Source organism: Nothobranchius furzeri, chromosome 3 (assembly GCF_043380555.1).
Source record: "Nothobranchius furzeri strain GRZ-AD chromosome 3, NfurGRZ-RIMD1, whole genome shotgun sequence".
Classification (NCBI taxonomy): domain Eukaryota; kingdom Metazoa; phylum Chordata; class Actinopteri; order Cyprinodontiformes; family Nothobranchiidae; genus Nothobranchius; species Nothobranchius furzeri.
This window is the reverse complement of record NC_091743.1, coordinates 83964967-83987175: the sequence shown is the minus strand read 5'-3', so window position 1 is coordinate 83987175 and position 22209 is coordinate 83964967. Positions and strand designations below refer to the sequence as shown.

At 41.8% G+C, this 22209-nt stretch overlaps 1 protein-coding gene across 2 annotated transcripts in view; it reads left to right on the top strand.

Annotated features, from left to right (window-relative positions):
* Positions 1 to 22209, top strand: part of sh3bp4a (SH3-domain binding protein 4a) — a 48521-nt gene that overhangs the window by 14242 nt on the left and 12070 nt on the right. Inside the window, exons 3-4 of one of the 2 annotated variants that reach the window (XM_070549971.1) lie at positions 100 to 2447; positions 12209 to 12592. In XM_070549971.1, coding sequence (XP_070406072.1) covers positions 100 to 2447; positions 12209 to 12310 — 2450 coding nt within the window. In that variant the 3' untranslated portion in view covers positions 12311 to 12592. Of the gene's footprint in view, positions 1 to 99; positions 2448 to 12208; positions 12593 to 22209 lie in introns of those variants that run through there. The other variant, XM_070549970.1, reaches the window with a different exon arrangement.

Here is a 22209-nt window from a genome sequence, read left to right as displayed (position 1 = left end):
ATAATCGTTTTAAAAATAATCGTTTACCCCCAGCCCTAGAAACCACCATTTGAAAGCTGCACGTAGTATTTACTTGTTTGTGCTGTCTTTTTCTTTCAGTGCCTTCTCCCAGTGCCTTAAAACTTGACACACAAGACTCCTTAGGAGCTGCACAGGAAGTGGTTGCCATTAAGGATTACTGCCCGAGCAGCTTCACCACACTGAGGTTCTCCAAAGGAGACCGTCTCTACGTGCTGGACACGTCGGGTGGAGAGTGGTGGTATGCCCACAACAACACTGAAATGGGTTACATTCCAGCTGCTTACGTCCAGCCGATCAACTTCAGGAACTCTTCGCTATGTGACAGTGGGATGATCGACAGCCTCGGGGAAGGGTATGAGGATGGGTCAAGGGAGTTTGGGGGTCTTGGGGAGTGGACGGGTATGAGTCTTAGGCCTTCCACCATATACAACAACTCTCCTTTTTCTGTGGACCCTTTTGTCTGTTCTCTAGACCAAAACTCCAAAGATGTAAGCATGAGGAACTCAGCAGACCTTATTCTCTTTGATTCTCTGGAATCAGAGTCATCTTGTTCTAATGGTGGTACAATCATGAGGAACGGGTTCAGCAGCTGCCATGTCAATACTCTCAGCTCCACCAATCCAAACCACGAGGTCACACCCAACTTTCACAGGGACAATCTTTTTTGTAAAAGTAAACGTTCTCATAGTTTGTCGGAACTATCCGTCCTCCAGGCACAGTCAAATCCAACATTACCTTCATCTGGATTCTTCACGGGTCTTACAGCTCCTTTACCTGAGCAGTTTCAGAGTAGAGAGGACTTCAGGACTGCCTGGTTGAACCACCGAAAACTAGCTCGATCTTGCCATGACCTCGACTCCTTGGGACAGAATCCTGGATGGGGTCAAACCCAACCAGTTGAGACCAATATAGTTTGCAGACTGGACAGTAATGGAGGGGTTGTCCAGCTTCCAGACACTCAGATCAGCATACACATTCCTGAGGGCCATGTCAGTCATGGAGACTACCAGCAGATTTCCATGAAAGCCTTATTGGACCCCCCTTTGGCACTCAACAGTAACCATTGCTCTAGTGTAAGCCCTGTGGTGGAGATCAAGCTGAGCAACATGGAGATAAAGTCCTTTATAACGCTGGAGATTAAAGTATCTGTATGTGTAAAGAAGGAGAGTGGTCATTGTGCTGAAGTACTTTGTGTCCGAAGTGATTGCAAAGAAGGACCGTACACGCCTATACTTAATGCTTACATATACAAGGATACGGTGCAGGTTCAGTTGGATAGTCTAGAACCATGCATGTACATTGCTGTTGTGGTCCAGTCTCGGTACATCCACCACAATACCACCGTTTGGGATCACATGCAAAGGAAAGTCACTCTGGGTGTATATGGACCCAAACACATCCACCCTTCATTCAAGACAGTTGTTGCCATGTTTGGGCATGACTGTGCACCTAAAACCTTGCTGGTGAATGAGGTGACAAGGCAGGTGACCTCTACTCCACCGGTGGCACTCCAACTGTGGGGAAAGCACCAGTTTGTGCTGGCATTCCCTCAGGACCTACAGATTGGTTTATATTCCAATATGTCAAACTACCAGGTAAAAGAGAGCGAAGGCACGGGGATAATTCGGGGGTTCCAGATCAAACTGGGGAAGGTGAGCAGGCTTCTTTTTATGATCACATCTCACAACCCCAGCAGCATCTCGGACTTCACTCTCAGGGTCCAGGTCAAGAATGCTCTTGACTGTATCCTCACTCAGTTCTGCGTTCAAACCCCACAGCCACCATCAAAGGCCGGAGCAAGGATTGCAGGTCAGAGGAGGTTTTTGAAAAAGAAAGACGTTGATAAAATCGTGCTGTCACCGTTGGCTGTTACCTCAAAATATCCAAAGTTTCAGGATCGATGCATTACCAATGTGAAGTTTGGGAAGCTGATTAAAACAATAATCAGACAGCATAAAAGTACATATCTGTTGGAATACAAGAAGGGAGATGTTATTGCTTTGCTCAGCGAGGAGAAAATCAAACTACGGGGTCAGCTGAGGACAAAAGAGTGGTACATTGGATATTATCAGGGTAAGATGGGGCTTGTTCATGCCAAGAACATTTTGGTTCTTGGTAAAGTCAAACCCATTTACTGGTGTGGACCAGACCTAACGACCACAACGCTGCTGGAGCAGATCCTAAAACCCTGCACGTTTCTGACCTACATCTACGCTACTGTCAGGACGTTATTAATGGAGAATTTGAGTAGCTGGAGGGCATTTGCAGATGCACTTGGATATGCAAATTTGCCTCTGAATTCTTTTTGTCGTACGGAGTTGGACAACGAACCGGAGAAAGTGGCGTCGGTTCTGGAGAAGCTGAAGGAGGAGTGCACCAACACGGAGAACAAGGAAAGGAAGTCCTTCCAACGGGAACTCATGATGGTAAGTCAAAAGTTCATCAACAGAAATGTCTTTTTCAGAGCTTGAGAATACAACCATGTTGGTCGCAATTGGTGACCAGAGTTTTCAACGGTGCACCCAAAACAAAAATCTCAGGTTGCACTAGTGTGACTGGTCATTTGAGGAGAAGAAAGTCTTCAACATTGAAAATCTCAATGAGGTTCTACAACAGACACACATTAGTCCCTTATCGTGGAGTAAACCAGTCTAAGGTGGTGAAGAGCAGGATGGCGTGTTTATGTTTGTGAGCTAGGCTAAGCTAGTCAGGTAAACAGAGAGGATGCAGCACTGTTTTCTAGATTCAAGATTCAAAACTTTTCAAAGACTACATACAGAGAATGTAGTCGAACATATTATGTTTCATGAGGACTCCTGGTGCATTACATAAGCATCAAGTATCTGTACTCATCCTTGGTGGAACTCCAGAACCACATCTGTTGAGACTCAGTCGTAAACGTGACACCGCACAAAGACAGGTGAAGATACGAAGCAGAAACTTTCTGAAACATTTGACAGCTGAAGCTAGAAAAATATAAATATTATATCAGGTATATCCAAGAATACAATCCTAACAAAACCATTACTGCTTCATCTGTTTCAGGTCAAAAATAATAAAGTTGACTGGCAGAGTCTCGCTGGTTAATTTATAATTAATTCTGGGAAACAGCAGGATTTTTCTGCTGCAGCCTTTGTTGTTGTGTTTGTTACACTCCGAGTGTGTGAATGCACACATGTCCTCAGTAAACAACCTTCCTTACAGCCTGAGGTGTCTCACATGAAAAACAAAGGGGAGAAAATCCTGTAAAAGGGAAGTTTTTTTTTTCTGGGTGAAACGGCTCCTGTTGCTCGTGGGCCTCGGTGTGCCTCCTTTCTGTGATGGCGCCGACTTCCTGCACAATGTATTATGGGCAAACTGGGCACAGGCCCAGGGGCCCACAGCCACAAGGGGGCCCACGCGAGCAGCAGTCTTTTTTTTTATTTTTTATTTTTTTGTGCAGCAGTCTTAACGTTGGAGAAAAATATTGACAAGTAATTAAACTTGTGCCCGCATTTTCTAAGTTAACACACATTTCTTTTAACAACGGTAGTTTTTGCATCTTTACTGCCTGCTTCAGCCCTCTCCCCCTCCCCCTGCGCAGCGGCCGCAAACTCACTGATGCGCCTGCAGCCTCTCGGAGTTCCTGCTGATCTAAACATTAAAATAATTATTTCATTTTCTGTTCCTCACTTCTGATTGCATTCAGTAGTGTCTGTTTGTTGCAACCACCAGGTACATAAACAAACTTGTTTTTATTTGACCATTTTTCTGTCCTGTCTGTTTATTATCTTCCTGCATCTGTCACGCTGGGCAGGAGGTTAGGACCCAAAAACGCAGAACACAAGAGACAGGAGCAGATGTAAATAAGTAAATCCTGATTCAGTGGTCCAAAAACAAAACAGAAGCTCACAACTGAGCATGGACTCTGGCAAAACTGGGGAGGGAACAGAACAACATAGACACAACAATGGACCGACAAACACTGAAGGACAAGACAGGGTTTTTAAACACAGAGGGATGTGATCAGGGGAACAGGTGACAGGTGTGAGATCTGGAGGGAAGGCGGGTGCATACAATAACCTAAATGAGGGGAAAGAAACAAGCAGGATGGCAGATAAACACAGATAAAACTAAACCTAAAGACTGACGGCAAAAATAAACAACTAATAACTAGATGGATGAGGAGGACTAAAATAAGATTGACTAGGAATTATCAGGGAGTGGTTAGGAGGACACCTGAGGGAAGTCTAGAGAGGGCTGGGGATAGTAATGGGGCACAAGAGGAGAACCTGGAGTGAGAACAGGAGGAGGCAGGGGACAGAGGGACACAGAACATGACAGCATCTCCTCTCAATCCTGAAGAAAAACTGCTACCTGCCTTCATATTTTCACCTCATGAGTTACCTTTGAACTGCAGTTCTAAAAGATCTACCGACCGCAAAAATAGCGGAGTGCGCGCTGCACGCCAGCCACACCAGTGCGGTGAAGTCATGGAGGATGAAACAGGTGATGCGCACGCTTCGCAGCAGCGAAACACATCAGACACAAATAAAAGACAGAAAGCATGAAAGGATAGGAGCCGACATGAACGATCGCGTGTTAAATTTGTTTTTGAGGTGGCAACACTTTGATAATGTTACTGCTAGGGATGGGTACCAAATTCGGTACTTTTTAAGGTACCGACCGAATTCCATAGTACCGACCGAGCACCGATTCACGTAATTTCAAACGGTGCCTCGTTTCGGTACCCGTCCATCATAACGAGAACTTGCCAAGACAGCTGTGCATGCACAAGAGCGTTATGTCGTCGGTCCCTGCAAGCGAGTTGTAAACAGAGCAGCATGGTAGAAAGAACGCAGGCTAAAGCTTGGGTCCACTTCACTAAATGTGATGGTTAACTGGGTGATGATGAAACCAGCGACAACGATCTAAGTGAGACATCCTCATCTTAATCTGCTCCGGTAGGTAAATATAATTAGCTTGATATGTTAGCTTCCGTTTCGCTAATGGTGCGTTCGCTTTCTCCTCGGAACTCCGAATTCCCGACTAGAAGAACATGAACATGCTCTAAAGTTTGGCTTCACTTTACTAAATGTGACGGGTGAAGACGAAACCAGTGACAACGATCTAAGTGTGAGGCATCATCGTTTTAATCTGCTCCAGCAGCTAAATAAACTGTTTAAGATAACGTTAGCTTGATATGTTAGCTTCCATTGCCACCATTGTTGTCAGCTAATGGTGTGTTCGCTTTCTCCTCGGAAATTCTAACTTCCCAGTAGGAAAAATCAAATGAAAAAGGACAGCAAGAGGAATGAAGATACACAGTAAATTTAGTTCACAGTGAAGATGTTTGCTTCAGTTTAATTATCAGTTATAAAACGACAAGGACGATGTTAAAATACAAACAGTTGAATGTTATTTATAGTGATATTTATCAAATATTGTTATATATTGAGAAAAATATATATTTAATTATAAAAGAGAATTAAAATAATAAACACTTAAAAGTATCGAAAATTGGTACCGTTAAGTACCGGTATCGATTCGTAGGTACCGGGAATTAGTACCGGATCGATTCAAATGTCAAAGGTACCCATCCCTAGTTACTGCGGCCGTTCTCAGGACACATCTGTCTGGAGCGTGTCAACGATCAGAGCTCTGCACCTCTCCGCTCAAAATAATCCCCAGAGTCCACATAGATAATTTAATATAATCAGTACCAGGATTGTTTTCGGGCTAAATAATAGTCTACAGTCCATCTTCCCTAAGGTGTTTGTGGCCCTGCAGATTTTTCTAACTCTACCAGTTACAAATTGTGAAGGGGAACGATCATTTTCACAAATAGCAAGAATAAAAAATGAACTGAGAACAACACAAAGTCAACAGCGCCTCAGTGCAATGTCACTGATGGCTATTTAATCTCAGCTTGTCAGGAATCTGGACTTTGATGACATTGTAAATTAATTTACTAATAGAAAGGCCAGAAAGCAGTTTTTCTGAAGGCAAGAGAGGAGACCAACAAGAGGAGAAAAAAAGAGGAGTAAAGAGACAGGAGTCAAGAGGAGGAAGGAGACAGGAGACAAGAGGAGGAAGGAGACAGGAGACAAGAGGAGGAAGGAAACAGGAGTCAAGAGGAGGAAGGATACAGGAGACAGGATACAAGAGGAGGAAGGAGACAGGAGACAAGAGGAGGAATGAGACAGGAGACAAGAGGAGGAATGAGACAGGAGACAAGAGGAGGAAGGAGACAGGAGACAAAAAGAGGAAGGAAACAGGAGACAAGAGGAGGAAGGAGACAGGAGACAAGAGGAGGAAGGAGACAGGAGACAAGAGGAGGAAGGAAACGGGAGACAAGATGAGGAAGGAAACGGGAGACAAGAGGAGGAAGGAGACAGGAGACAAGAGGAGGAAGGAGACAGGAGACAAACAAAAACATGCAGATATTTCTTCTTTGCAAACTTTTCAATAACTGTATAATCTTTTAAATAATCCTGCATTACTTTCTGTTGTTGTGTGACAGTGAGATCTCTTTTACAGCAGACTCACTTGCCCCCACTGTCCCACAGATTGACCACATTTTTGTTAGTACAGACAGAAGAGAAGACAGGGGCACTGTGAGGAAGAGAGAGACAGAAAATGAGGAGAAAAGAGAGAGGACAGAGGAAGAAAGATATATGAGTGAGGCACAAGACACATCAGGAAAATCATCAGGTATGAGTATTTGTGATTAGGTTACAAGCACATTGTGCCCAGGGGCCCCTGCAATGATAATCCGGCCCTGCCCAGGACGGCATTATTCAAAAATGACTTGAGTAAAGTATTTGAGCTGATGAAGTGTTGATGCTGCTGTTGCAGCTCGTCACTGCTGGAGGATTTTGCAGCCTGAGGATAAAGTGCTTTGTTAAACGTGCGTCTCACAGTTGCTTTGAAGGTAAATGAGAGAGTTTTTGCTTTGGGTGCATTTTCCCCCACAGTCCTAACCAGAGTGTTTCTCCTTGTTCTTTTTGCCTGGAAGTCATTCTGTCAGTCACACCATCTCCTTCCATCCACAGAAAATGATTCAGATTTTATTCTGCAGCTTTTCAATCTCTGAGCCAGTCCATATCTTGGACCCTACCGAGGTTCATGTTTCCTAATGACAGCCTCAGGCGTCCCTCGCTGTGGTCCTGTGTTTCTCTGATGTCAGGAAACACTTTCATCACAGAGGGTGAGGGAGGTGTTCGTCCAGTGACCTCAAACACGTGCACATGAAATGCTGAAAGATAATCTAGTTCTGGCTACTTTAGGTTAACTACAAACGAAAAGAAATCACATTTTCAGTTTCATTAATATGACTCTGATTTTATTGGAGAGAAAGATGCTCCGTTTTACTCGCTCTCAAGTTAAATGTATAATTAAATAAAAACTGAAAACATTTTGTATTGCCAGCTGAAGTTGTACAAATCGGAACCAGTGGGTCAGGACCTGAAATCATAAATTAGATTCTTAAATGTTATTTGTTCATATGTTAAGACTTTATGTATTGTTTGTGTGTGTGTGTGTGTGTGTGTGTGTGTGTGTGTGTGTGTGTGTGTGTGTGTGTGAGGGTGATGATTATATGAAAACTTGAAGGATATAGAAATGTTGAACATCTGTGAGGGCAGATAAATCATGGAGTTGTCTTCCTATGTCTGATTGACTATTTTATATGTGGCACGCTCCGAGTCTGATCGCTTCAGTGTGTGTTCATAAAAAATAAAACAAGCTATACTAAATATGTGCTATTTGATGTTTTTAGCTTTAATCTGTCAGCATGACCTAACAGTGAGACGAGGAGGTCAATTAGCAGCTATCTATCAGCATATTACCATAAAGCAGCTAATTATTCATTATCACTGTTTTTTAAACTCTGAGAAAAAGTGTGGTTTCATTGTTTAGTAACAAATGAGTTTTTTTAAACTTTATTTGGAATATTTTCATTTGTTTTAAAGCCCATCGGATATGGAGACAGAAGTGAGTGGAGGAAGGAGAAAGAAAGAGGTGGGAGGAAAGAACTTCACAAAATTTAACAAGATGTACAAGAATCTGCTTCTAGACCTACAGACAGACAGACAGACAGACAGAGAGAGAGAGAGAGAGAGAGAGAGGGAGGGAGAGAGGGAGAGAGAGAGGGAGAGAGGGAGAGAGAGAGGGAGGGAGAGAGAGAGAGAGAGAGAGAGAGAGAGAGAGAGAAAGGGGCACAAAAATTAGAGTTGTCACGGTGTGAAAATTTAACCTCAAGGTTATTGTTTCAATTCAATTTCAATTAAATTTTATTTGTAGAGTACCTTCCACAACTTTATCAGAAGCCCAAGGTGCTGAACAGCATCATCATAAAAAACATTCCCATTACTTGGGCATAAAAGCAAGATAAAAACATAAAATCATAAAATATCAAGCAAACAATATTACAAATACAGAGAAAAAATGGAATAACACTAATAAATTAAAAACAAATTGTGGACAACCAAAATTATCACGGTTTTCGGTATTATCGCAGAATTATTTTTAAACGTGTCACATTTTCAAACAACTAAATAAACCCTGTATGTCAGGAAATATTGTCCTCAGTTTGTGTCTAAATTTTGCCTAAAATTTGTCATTTTGTAATTATGTTGTTTCTTTGTTTAAAATTTTCCCCTTTAGTCTTTAAAATGCCAATATTTGCCCATAACTTCTTATTTTTTGTCTGTCTGATGTCATCATTTAAAAAATATTAGATCAGGTGATACTCAGTACTCAAGTAGCCTTCTAATCAGATACTTTTTTACCCTTACTTGAGTAATAAACCCTATATCAGGAAAATATTGTCCTCGGTTTGTGTCCTTCCAGTGAGCTTTGCAGATGTGGGAAAATGCCATCAGGCAGTAATCGTTGTTAAATTCATAATTATTCTCGGAGAGAGACCAACTCTTATCTGTCCCTGGGAGCCCCGTAATGCATAGCGTCATTTCAACATGGCGGTGTCCGCGACACGGTTTATATGCAGGTAGCGGCGCTGCGGCTGCTTTATATAGCGACTCATTGCTTTCTCCCTCAACCCAAATCCTCGGATCACGCGTTTTAGCTAAAACGCTAACGTTAGCTTGCCTTGCGTTGACAAGGGGCGTCTCCAGGCTTTATGAAACACCTGGGCTGAGCCCAGACCACAGGTGACATTTCACTTAAGTAAAAACAAGTGTTATATATATAATTTTATGCACTGTAATATTACAGCATATATATTTTATTTATTTATATATAAAATATATATATTTTATGTATGTTTCTGGGAGCACGCCCAAACAACACATTTATTTTGATCTTTATCTTTGAAGGAAATAAAACATCAAATATAGCAGTTGTGTCTGAATACAGAGCACTTTTATTGTCAAAACGAACACACAAATGGCTCATTCATCATTGTTTTCCTTCGATTTTTAAATATATGTTTTCTTGAGCTGTACTTTTACAGAAGTTCTCTGGTGACGTTAGTGTCGGATTTGATGTCTGGTCACATTTGAAATCACCGGCTTCAACCAGACTTACGCAACTTTTCCCCTTAAGAGAAGCGAACTGTCGTTACGAGTCCACAGAAACAGGGTCGAGTGAGACAGGTCATCTTCTCAAAGAGAAAAATCTCTCATCTTATCTAATTCTTACTCAGTCAAACTGTGAAAAGTTGCGGCTCCAAAATCCTCATAATATTTATTGTTTTTCCCAACTGACCTGGTTTTTTACCGTATCCAGATAAAACTTAACCTAAAAAGCTCAAAATCCTTCATTGTTCTGTTTGTTAGTTGGCAGCAACTCCGGTTTTAGATTCCTCCGCGGGTTGTTTCAGGATTCCTGAGGGTCCGCCTTCACCGTGAACGCTAATTAAAAAGATTTATGTATAATGGAGTCGGAGGCTGATGATCAATCACGTTTCTGACAGTCTTCCTCTTTAGGTTTGTGAAACAGCAGAAGAAGCAGGAGAATGTTGTTTGTGAGCAGACGATAACATTCAGTTCCTGTGTTCAGATGCAGAAATATTCACTTCTTCAGTTCCTGACTGGTTTCTGTCTCATGTAACTCTTCTATGTTTAGTTCTTTCTTTCAGTAACTTATAGGCTTAATACATGTAATTCTTGTTTTTTTTTCCCTCCAATATTTATGTTTATGCTTCTAAATTCTGTTTCTTGCATTAACCTGATTTCTATTAGTAAAACATCTCATCAACTTCTCCAAAAATTATTATAAACCGTTCTGTTTAAAGTTAATCTACATTTAAATAAAATTTCAAAAGAAAGCAGCCATGTGTTACTATACCTGTAGATGAACTTCTGCAAGCTGCAGAACCCCGAACGATTGTGGTGCAGGTTCCTGTTTCCAGCTTATTAAACAACAAACACCGTTCTGATCTAAAAATAGAGCCTGCAGCATCAGGATGAGATGATGCAGACGAGCAGGAAGTCCCAGAAGGAGACGGACAGACGGAGCTGACAGCTGACCGGGTGGCTGTCATGTAGGAGTAGATGAGGACAAAGCAGGAATCATAAACTAAGAATCAGAACTGTCAGATACAAACGAGTTCTTGCCACCTTTTACAGACGGATAAAACTGCTTTTATTAAGCCTACTTCAGTAGAAGAGGGGAGCAAAAAATCAGCTCATTGGGTTTTTTTGATCGTTCAAAACCTAGAATGAGGAGAGCAGCTGTAACCCAGAAGCTAGAACCTTAATGAGGTATTAACTAATTGGCTTACTAATATGATCCATCCTCAATTTAGATAAAATATAAAATATAAATTAAGGAAATTAACAATACTAATTAATAGATATCTAATTAACTAATAGATAATTTCATAATGAATTATTGGAAGGGTGAATAACTAAAATAACGAGTTTAATATTAAACATCGGTTAAAACAAGAATCTTGAACATCACTAACAGAAACAGAAGAGGAAAGCTGTATACTATTGGTCCAGGTGGGAATCTGAAATTTCATTGGCTGAGAGAAATAAGTCCCGCCTCCGCGAAATAAAACCGTGCGACGCAGCTGAGCGAGAGAGACAAACGGCTGTGCAGCACGCAGATACAGAAAGCAAAGACTGAGCGGTTAGAGAGAGAGAGAGAGAGAAAAAAAAACAACGGTCGAGGCCGTGAAGAACCCTGATTTGGGTGCCGCATAGATAGAGGGAGAGGCGGACTTGACTCCTTCTAATAAGAGCTAGGAACTTGGAACCAACGCGGTGAGTAAAGAAAAAAGAAGAGAAAAAGCTAACGATGCAACTTAAAAAAAAAGGAAACTTAAATAGCTTATCAAATTAATTCCATTCTTATAGATTTGTGTGGAGACGACAGAGTGAACCAATCCTCTGTAGGAGGGAACCGTTGGAGCGCGTTGGTGAGTGAATGAGATTAAATTCAGTAAATTATTAAATTCAAAAAGCTAATTACAGCAACCGAGGTGACAGCAGTGGGCTGCTAGACGTTAGATCCCAGGAGTTAACATCTCAAACTACCAGTTAACGGTGGTAGGGCATATAGGAGTTAACGGCTCAAACCGCCAGTTAACGGCGGTAGGGCATATGGGATTCCCAGGAGTTAACGGCTCAAACCGCCAGTTAACGGTGGTACGGCCTAGATGTACAAAGTCCTCAGGGGCGTTATAGCTAACGCCATAGAATTAGCAATGCGTCCCTTAACCAAACATTTAATAATAAAAAAAATAGATAAATAAAAATAAATAAAAGCTAACTGATTAGGGAGGAATTATTTTACAAAGGTGGACCAAAGGACCAGAATTTATATTTTGTTGAATTTTGTTATAGAACATTTTATTTATTTATTTATTTATTTATTTATTTATTTATTTATTTATTTATTGTGTTACAGATATACAAGGTGTCACAATGCTGTATAGAAACACAACTAAATGTATCCTTGTTGTCATGAATGTATTTCTTGTTGAATAGTGTAGAGTAATAGAATCTAACTGAGCCTATTGAGCTGAACAATTGTTGTCATATGTAATTATATTTCCAGAGCTACTGAGAATTATTTTAATAGACAATCAAATTGATGTTATGTTAGTTGAACTGTGAACCCAAACATGATTGGCTATGCCAATAGAGTGAAGCATTTGTTTAAGTCTGTAAGACTTTATGCTGTGATGTGACGAGAAGGGTCGATGCCAACTCGCTAACAGTCCTGTTGTTTACAGGCTGGGTTTTTTTTTTTCCTTGGGTTTGATCCCGACTCCTATGATCACTCACTTGGAACGAGAACTGGATTTCTTCCTGACGAGGGAGATGGCGAGCCTTAACCACTGAACGAACCAGGACATCTCAAGTAACTGAAGAGCAGACTGCTCTCTTCTGTGAACAATCTCAACGGTGTGGTAGGAAAAAATCGCACCACCGGACTGACTTTCACCCCAAGCGTGGGGATTTGACTTGACGCCGGCTGACTTGTGACTCATATGATCAAATCTCATACCGACCATTTTACTATTGTCGATTGTTTTCATCTGTTTTTATGTGTTATCTTTATGTGTTATATCTCCCATTATTATTAAAATTTAGTATATAAACCGTTTCATGCTATACCCGTGACTCCAGTCATTCTTAAACAACCTCCAATTCTCCCCGAACCTAATTATTGGCCCATTTGTTTATTTTTTCTTTTAATTATCTTATTGTATCCTGTAATCCGGTTACATAAAACTTGGCGAGCCAGCCAGGAGAATTGTAGAGTTGTTACCTTAGCTAACCATTGACTGACATCATAAGAGTGCCTGGAGGTCACAGTGGTTTGCCATTTTGGCATTATTGGTACTTTTGAGTGTTTTAAAATGGAAGTTGTGAAAACAGAAAAGGTCAAAGTTTCAAATGCTGTTTTAATCAGTGGGTTAACTGATACAGACCTTGATAACGAAGTCTTTGGGTTTATGGAAGGATTCGGACCAGTTAACAGGCGCATTAAGTTACCAAACTGTGATCAGATTATTGTGGAGTTTCAACATGAAGCCACTGTTAAGGAATTAAAGAAACAATGTTTACCCTATGACAAACCTTGTACTAGGAACCCAGATGTTTTCTTCCATATTCAAGACCTAGCCAGCGCGTACAGTCTAGAAACTAGCACATCTGCCACTGATGCCTATCTGTCAGAGCTCAGGGACATAGCTGCGCGTAGCAATCAATCATTTAAAGACCTTCTAATGGAGGAACTGGCAAAAATTGGGGAATCTTTAGGAAGGGATACCCATGCATCTGAACCAGTCACTGAACCAGAGCCAATGCTCCATAGTGACCAAGTTACATATTCCCTGCCTTTAACACCAGAAGTTAACTATATGAACAACTCAAAGGACAATTGTCCACCTACAGAGACTGGAAAACAAAACCCTTGCATTCCACCAAATCTTTTAAACACACCTGAGGTTCAGCGAGTTATTGTGGAACACATTGTTAAAAGCAGTGAGGTTATCCCTCCGCCTACTTCACAATACAGACTAAAACCGTTCTCAGGGCGAGTTCCACACCCTTCTTTTGAAACTGACTATGATACTTGGCGTAGTAGTGTAGTGTTATGCATAAATGATCCTTCACTCACCAAGTCCCAAATTGTACGAAGAATCGTGGAGAGTCTGTCAGCCCCAGCAGCGAGCGTCGTTAAAGCTCTTAGTCCAAAATCCGACCCGGAAACGTACCTTGAACATCTCGATTCAGCTTACGCAGCTGTCGAAGACGGCGACGAGCTCTTTGCTCGCTTTTTAAACACAAACCAGGACAGTGGTGAAAAACCTTCCGATTACTTTCAGAGGTTATACACCTTGTTAAACCTAGTTATTCAGAGGAATGGAATTTCCTCCAGTGACGCCGACCAGCAGCTGCTCAAGCAGTTTTGCAGAGGCTGTTGGGACAGCTCGCTGATTTCAAACCTGCAACTCGAACAAAAGAAAGACAACCCGCCTCATTTTACAGCACTTCTCCTCAAACTGCGCACTGAAGAAGACAAACAGGCTACTAAAGCAGCACGCATGAAACAACACTTAGGGGCACAACGAACTAGAGTGTATTCAAATGTGCAAACAACATGCTCTCAGAGTAAAAACACTTGTGAACTGGAAATAGATGATAACTGTGATGACTTACGCAAACAAATCGCTGAGCTCAGGAGCCAAATTGCACAGCTTAAGGTTAACAACACAGATAAAAAGGCAAAGAAAACTCAAAAAGAGTCAAAACCCCGTGTGGGGACTAAAATTCCAGATGAGCCCAAACAGATTCAGCAGATAACAGCAGTGGTGCCCAGACCAAAGCCTGGATACTGTTTTAAGTGCGGAGAAGATGGGCACATAGCTTCTAGCTGTAGCAACGAGCCAAATCCAGCACTAGTTGCAACTAAAAGACTTGCTCTTAGACAGAAGCAGCGCGAGTGGGAGATGTCAAAGCCAATTGCTCAGTCTCCTCCTTTAAACCGGTAGAAGCTCCTATCGTGGGACAGATAGGTGCTAAAGTAGAACCAAGTCCCTCTAAGGAAAGGACAGAGAGACTTTTTTGCAAGCCAGTTCATGCTCATTCAGTGCCAAAACTTCCCAAAAGATTAGTGGGTGGGCGATGCACAGCTACAGTCTCAGTTAACAGTGTTGAATGTAATTGTTTACTGGATTCAGGGTCCCAGGTAACCACCATTGCCAATTCTTTTTACCAAGAACACTTACCTGACCTCTCAATTAAACCCATCAGTAATCTGTTAGAAGTCGAGGGCGCAAACGGTCAAGCAGTTCCTTATTTAGGATACATAGAGATAAGTGTCACATTTCCAAAAGAGCTCGATCAGTCTGGACTTGAGTTACCTACCCTTGCGTTAGTGGTTCCGGATATAAGCTCAAACTCTGATACACCACTACTCATTGGCACAAACACACTCGATCCTTTGTATGAGCAATTGTCTGCCAATAACTTACCTGATTCCAAGGCACTCTCTTATGGGTACCAACACGTGCTAAAAGCCTTAGCAGTCAGAAAAAAACAAAGCAAAGATGGACGAGTTGGTGTGGTGAAGCTTCGAGGGAGAACCCAAGAAGTTCTCCCTGCAAATAAAAAACTGTTACTAGAAGGGTTTATGCAACCCAGCCAAAACAAGCATGAGCCTTATGCACTCATTGAACAACCCACCAATGGTTCTCTACCAGGGGGTATAATTGTAGACTGTTGCCTCATTTCCTTACCTTCACATGGTCCATACAAAGTACCTGTTGTACTAAGAAACGAAACTAACCATGACATCACATTACCCACTAACTGTGTGATCGCTGAGTTAGTTAAAGCCGATCGTGTTATGCCATATCCAGAACCTGACAAAAGTGATCAGAAAGTACTTGCGGCGTGTAGTTTGCAGCAACAGACTTCACCTTCAAACCCTCCTCTCAGTTTTGACTTCGGTACTTCGCCCTTGTCCGAAGAATGGAAAGGGAGGATCACCAACAAACTTAACACTTACTCCGATGTGTTTTCGCACCACGATCTTGATTTTGGTCATACACAACAGATAAGACATCACATCAACTTAAAAGACGAGACCCCATTCAAACAGAAATCTCGGCCGATCCATCCACATGATTATGAAGCCGTGAGAAAACATTTGGAAGCCCTCTTGGAAACCGGTATAATAAGAGAGTCGGAGTCTCCATTTGCCTCACCAATAGTCGTAGTTCGGAAAAAGAATGGTGAGGTACGTCTATGTATAGACTATAGAAAGCTTAATCTGCAAACCATTCGCGACGCATATGCCCTGCCTAACTTGGAGGAGTCCTTTTCTGCTCTCGCTGGATCACAGTGGTTTTCTGTGATGGACCTCAAGTCAGGTTACTATCAAATAGAGATGTGTGAAAAGGATAAACCTAAAACTGCTTTTGTTTGCCCGTTTGGGTTTTATGAATTTAACCGTATGCCACAAGGAATAACAAATGCTCCAAGCACTTTCCAACGGGTTATGGAAAAGTGTATGAAGGACATTAATCTGAAGGAAGTGTTAGTTTTCCTAGACGACTTGATCGTCTTTTCCAACTCCTTGGAAGAACACGAAACCAGACTTTCTCACGTTCTTGAACGGCTTAGAGAATACGGACTCAAGCTATCACCAGATAAGTGTCGTTTTTTCCAGACATCTGTGCGTTATCTTGGACATATAGTATCTCGAGATGGCATAAAAACCGATCCAGATAAGGTGGAAGCACTCAAAACATGGCCGAAGCCTCAGACTTTGAAGGAACTCCAATCTTTCTTAGGATTTACCGGTTATTACCGACGCTTCGTTAAAGATTACTCAAATATTGTCAAGCCACTAACATCTCTCACGGCTGGTTATCCACCCAAACGGAAAAACTTTAAAACACCACCATGTAGATCAAAGTACTTGAACCCCAAAGAACCCTTTGGGAATCGTTGGAGCCAAGACTGTGAGAAGTCCTTTCAAACTATTATTGAAAAACTTACCACTTCGCCAGTTCTTGGCTACGCTGACGCAAAACTCCCATATCTAGTACACACAGATGCTAGTACGACCGGACTCGGTGCAGCGCTATACCAAGTGCAAAACGGTGTCACACAGGTAATCGCTTATGCAAGTCGCGGTTTAAGCTCTAGTGAAACTAGGTACCCTGCGCACAAGTTGGAGTTTCTAGCCTTAAAGTGGGCCATAACAGATAAGTTTCATGACTATTTGTATGGGAACACATTCACTGTCATTACTGATAATAATCCGTTAACTTACCTCTTAACAACGGCAAAACTCGATGCAACGAGCTATCGTTGGCTAGCTGCGTTGTCCACCTATAATTTTGACATCAGATACCGTGCAGGTACACAGAACGTTGACGCGGATGGCCTGTCTAGGAGGCTGCATGATAAACCTGAAGACAACTCAAAATTCACTGAGGAATGCCAACGACTAGATGAGTTCCGATCTCATCTTTTTTCCTCTGTCAAAGAAGTCGAGCTTCAACTTCAAGCCGAAGCAGTGAAGGCAACATGCCAAAAGCACATGGTCTTGGATGAGACTGATTCTCCTTGTGGTTTAGTTCAGTCACTTGCCATGTCTGCAGCGGCCATTCCAGACCTATTCCAGTTGGAAGACAATAGTGACAGTTTCTTTGCTGTGCCCAAGTATAACCATGCTGACCTTGTCTCCTTGCAGAGGAAAGATCCAACCATTGGCCGAGTCATTCAGCTGCTTATGACTGACAATAAACCGCCAACTGATACTATTGCAGAACCCCCGGTGGTTCTTAACCTTTTGAGAGAGTGGAAACGGTTTGAGTTTCAAAATGATTTACTGTACCGGAGACGCCAATTAGGACCAGAGACATCATTGCAGTTAGTCTTGCCTGATTCATTACGTTCAACAGTCATGCAAAGCCTACATGATGATATGGGGCATCTTGGGGTTGAACGTACGACAGATCTCATTCGGTCCCGTTTTTACTGGCCAAGAATGGCTAGTGATATCGAAATCAAAGTTAAAACTTGCGAAAGATGTATCCGTCGGAAGGCCCTCCCTGACAAAGCTGCTCCAATGGTGAGTATTACCACCACCAGACCTATGGAGTTAGTTTGCATGGATTTTCTCTCCATAGAACCAGACAGTAAGAACACTAAAGATGTCTTAGTGATTACAGACCATTTTACAAAGTATGCAGTGTCCATCCCAACCAAAGATCAGAAAGCCACCACCGTCGCGAAGAACCTGTGGGAACATTTTTTAGTCCACTACGGGTTTCCTGAGCGTCTTCATAGTGATCAGGGACGGGATTTCGAATCACGTACAATCAAGGAACTTTGTTCTTTACTTGGTATCCGTAAAGTCAGAACGAGCCCTTATCACCCTCGTGGCAACCCCGTTGAACGGTACAATCGTACATTACTCAGCATGTTGGGAACTTTACAAGCCACTGAGAAACATCACTGGCGCGATTTTGTAAAACCACTTACTCACTCGTACAATTGTACAAAAAATGACGTGACGGGATACTCTCCCTACGAGCTAATGTTCGGTAGGCAGCCTCGGTTGCCTATAGATATTGCCTTTGGGTTACCGCATTTGAACAAGCCCTCTATAACTCATTCTCAGTATGTTAAAGAACTGAAGAGTCATCTGGAACAGAGTTATGACATTGTCATAAAAAACTCTCAAAAAACAGCGAGGAAGAACAAAGAACGGTTCGACAGAAACATTCGCGAGTCCACACTAGGTGTGGGAGATCGTGTTTTAGTCCGAAATCTTCGCTTAAGAGAAAAGCATAAATTAGCAGACAAATGGGAGCAAACAGTGTATATAGTTCTCAAACAGATGGAAAACTTGCCAGTATACACTGTAAAACCAGAGAACGGAGAAGGACCCAACAGAACACTCCACAGAGATCTTTTACTGCCTTGTGGTTTTCTCTCTTCATTAGAAAATGAAACAGAACGCGTTACGAAACCTAGCAGACCTCATACAAGACAGAGTTCAGCCTTAGAACCTGACCCAGATGAGCCACTTGACGAAGAGGTAGATGAGTTTTATCACTCTGATCTTCCACAAGTGCTAAACCGACCATCCTATCAAATAGCGGTCACCTTGCCAAATAGGGAACTCATAGCAGATTCAGGACCGGTAAATAATATTCAACAACAAAACACACTATCCTTACACACAGGGGATCGCAAGGAACCAACCTTAGCTGGTAATGAAAATGCTGAATTGTCCTTACTTGACAAAGGCATCAACACCGAAACATTCTTACCTGACAGAATGAGTGAAACTGCGACATTCTTACCTGAAAGAGTGAAAGGAGCAGCAACATACTTACCTGAAAAAACGAAAAAAAACGAAGTATACTTACCTGACGTAGAAACGGGGGATGAAACTAACACAAACCTACCTCAATTGGATGGTGTCCTAAAGTCGCAGCAACGTGATGTAAGTTTTGAACCCATCATACACGATCAGACACATACATCTGAAAAGACCAAAGTCTTAGAGAATAGCTCATCAGCTCTGTCGGAAACAGAGAGCTCACTTCGTCCTGTCTCAGTTGAGAATCAAACCGAAACGGATGAGCATGATACTGTGCAACCAGAGATGTATGTCAGGAGATCTGAACGAAGTAGTCAGCCTCCTCAAAGACTAACTTACTCTCAATTGGGCAATCCACTAGTGACCGTAGTTAGGTCCCTTTTCCAAGGACTTAATAAAGCTTTTATTGACTCTCTTACTCAAGAAGTTGTGTACCCCGTAGAAACAATGCACAGGGACGTGCATGATATTTAATGGGGGAGGATGTAACCCAGAAGCTAGAACCTTAATGAGGTATTAACTAATTGGCTTACTAATATGATCCATCCTCAATTTAGATAAAATATAAAATATAAATTAAGGAAATTAACAATACTAATTAATAGATATCTAATTAACTAATAGATAATTTCATAATGAATTATTGGAAGGGTGAATAACTAAAATAACGAGTTTAATATTAAACATCGGTTAAAACAAGAATCTTGAACATCACTAACAGAAACAGAAGAGGAAAGCTGTATACTATTGGTCCAGGTGGGAATCTGAAATTTCATTGGCTGAGAGAAATAAGTCCCGCCTCCGCGAAATAAAACCGTGCGACGCAGCTGAGCGAGAGAGACAAACGGCTGTGCAGCACGCAGATACAGAAAGCAAAGACTGAGCGGTTAGAGAGAGAGAGAGAGAGAAAAAAAAACAACGGTCGAGGCCGTGAAGAACCCTGATTTGGGTGCCGCATAGATAGAGGGAGAGGCGGACTTGACTCCTTCTAATAAGAGCTAGGAACTTGGAACCAACGCGGTGAGTAAAGAAAAAAGAAGAGAAAAAGCTAACGATGCAACTTAAAAAAAAAAGGAAACTTAAATAGCTTATCAAATTAATTCCATTCTTATAGATTTGTGTGGAGACGACAGAGTGAACCAATCCTCTGTAGGAGGGAACCGTTGGAGCGCGTTGGTGAGTGAATGAGATTAAATTCAGTAAATTATTAAATTCAAAAAGCTAATTACAGCAACCGAGGTGACAGCAGTGGGCTGCTAGACGTTAGATCCCAGGAGTTAACATCTCAAACTACCAGTTAACGGTGGTAGGGCATATAGGAGTTAACGGCTCAAACCGCCAGTTAACGGCGGTAGGGCATATGGGATTCCCAGGAGTTAACGGCTCAAACCGCCAGTTAACGGTGGTACGGCCTAGATGTACAAAGTCCTCAGGGGCGTTATAGCTAACGCCATAGAATTAGCAATGCGTCCCTTAACCAAACATTTAATAATAAAAAAAATAGATAAATAAAAATAAATAAAAGCTAACTGATTAGGGAGGAATTATTTTACAAAGGTGGACCAAAGGACCAGAATTTATATTTTGTTGAATTTTGTTATAGAACATTTTATTTATTTATTTATTTATTTATTTATTTATTTATTTATTTATTTATTGTGTTACAGATATACAAGGTGTCACAATGCTGTATAGAAACACAACTAAATGTATCCTTGTTGTCATGAATGTATTTCTTGTTGAATAGTGTAGAGTAATAGAATCTAACTGAGCCTATTGAGCTGAACAATTGTTGTCATATGTAATTATATTTCCAGAGCTACTGAGAATTATTTTAATAGACAATCAAATTGATGTTATGTTAGTTGAACTGTGAACCCAAACATGATTGGCTATGCCAATAGAGTGAAGCATTTGTTTAAGTCTGTAAGACTTTATGCTGTGATGTGACGAGAAGGGTCGATGCCAACTCGCTAACAGTCCTGTTGTTTACAGGCTGGGTTTTTTTTTTTCCTTGGGTTTGATCCCGACTCCTATGATCACTCACTTGGAACGAGAACTGGATTTCTTCCTGACGAGGGAGATGGCGAGCCTTAACCACTGAACGAACCAGGACATCTCAAGTAACTGAAGAGCAGACTGCTCTCTTCTGTGAACAATCTCAACGGTGTGGTAGGAAAAAATCGCACCACCGGACTGACTTTCACCCCAAGCGTGGGGATTTGACTTGACGCCGGCTGACTTGTGACTCATATGATCAAATCTCATACCGACCATTTTACTATTGTCGATTGTTTTCATCTGTTTTTATGTGTTATCTTTATGTGTTATATCTCCCATTATTATTAAAATTTAGTATATAAACCGTTTCATGCTATACCCGTGACTCCAGTCATTCTTAAACAACCTCCAATTCTCCCCGAACCTAATTATTGGCCCATTTGTTTATTTTTTCTTTTAATTATCTTATTGTATCCTGTAATCCGGTTACACAGCCCTAATCCAACACGAGCTGTCCCTCTGATTGACTCATTGCTGACCCTACCCATCCGTGTCACTGCCAAAGAGAACCACAACAACCTCCTGTTCTGCCTCCTGTCTCTCATGGACATCGTCTCTAAACCCGACAACATGGCTGGTCTTCTTCTTTGGCTTCATTCTTGCTGAAACCCTTTTGTCCCACATCACACCGGATACTTCTCTCCACCCATTCTTAACTGCTTCCGCACGCTTCTTCACCCCTTTTCCAACCTCTCCGTTGCTTCGGACGACCCAAAGAGACAATTTGTCACTTTTACCGTTAACCTCTGGAAATTAGGGCCGTGCGGCCCGTGCAATCTGACGTTATAAGATTGTTAAATCATTCGCTGCCAGCGTTTCTCTCCGTTTTTACTGTTTTTTAAGAGTCACAGAATGTTGCGCGCTAGGATGTCGTCGACACCAAAACAACCAAAACAAAGAGGAGACTCACCTCTTACATCAGGAAGAATCCGCGCGTTTTGAGTTTTATCCGTTCTTTCATAATCCATTGTTGAATTGTGATCGGCAGACGCTTTTCCGGTTCGCACCTCACTTTTTTTACAGCAGCGGCCCAAAAAGATCTCCTAACACATGGATTTTCTGCTTCCTGATCACGTGACTTGTGATGCACGTGGATGAAGATCGGTGTTAGAGCTGAGATGTTTGTTCTTGCGGTGCGGGGGCTCGTTCCGATGCCCACACAGTAAAAAAAAAAAATGCAAATTCGTCATTGGCAGTGAATGAGTTAAGGATTATAAAGTGATTATAATCCACCAGACCTCGGAGATCGTAGAACCGTCTATTTGCATTCCATCGTCAGCGCCATTATTTCTGGACACGTCTACAAGAACACATTTT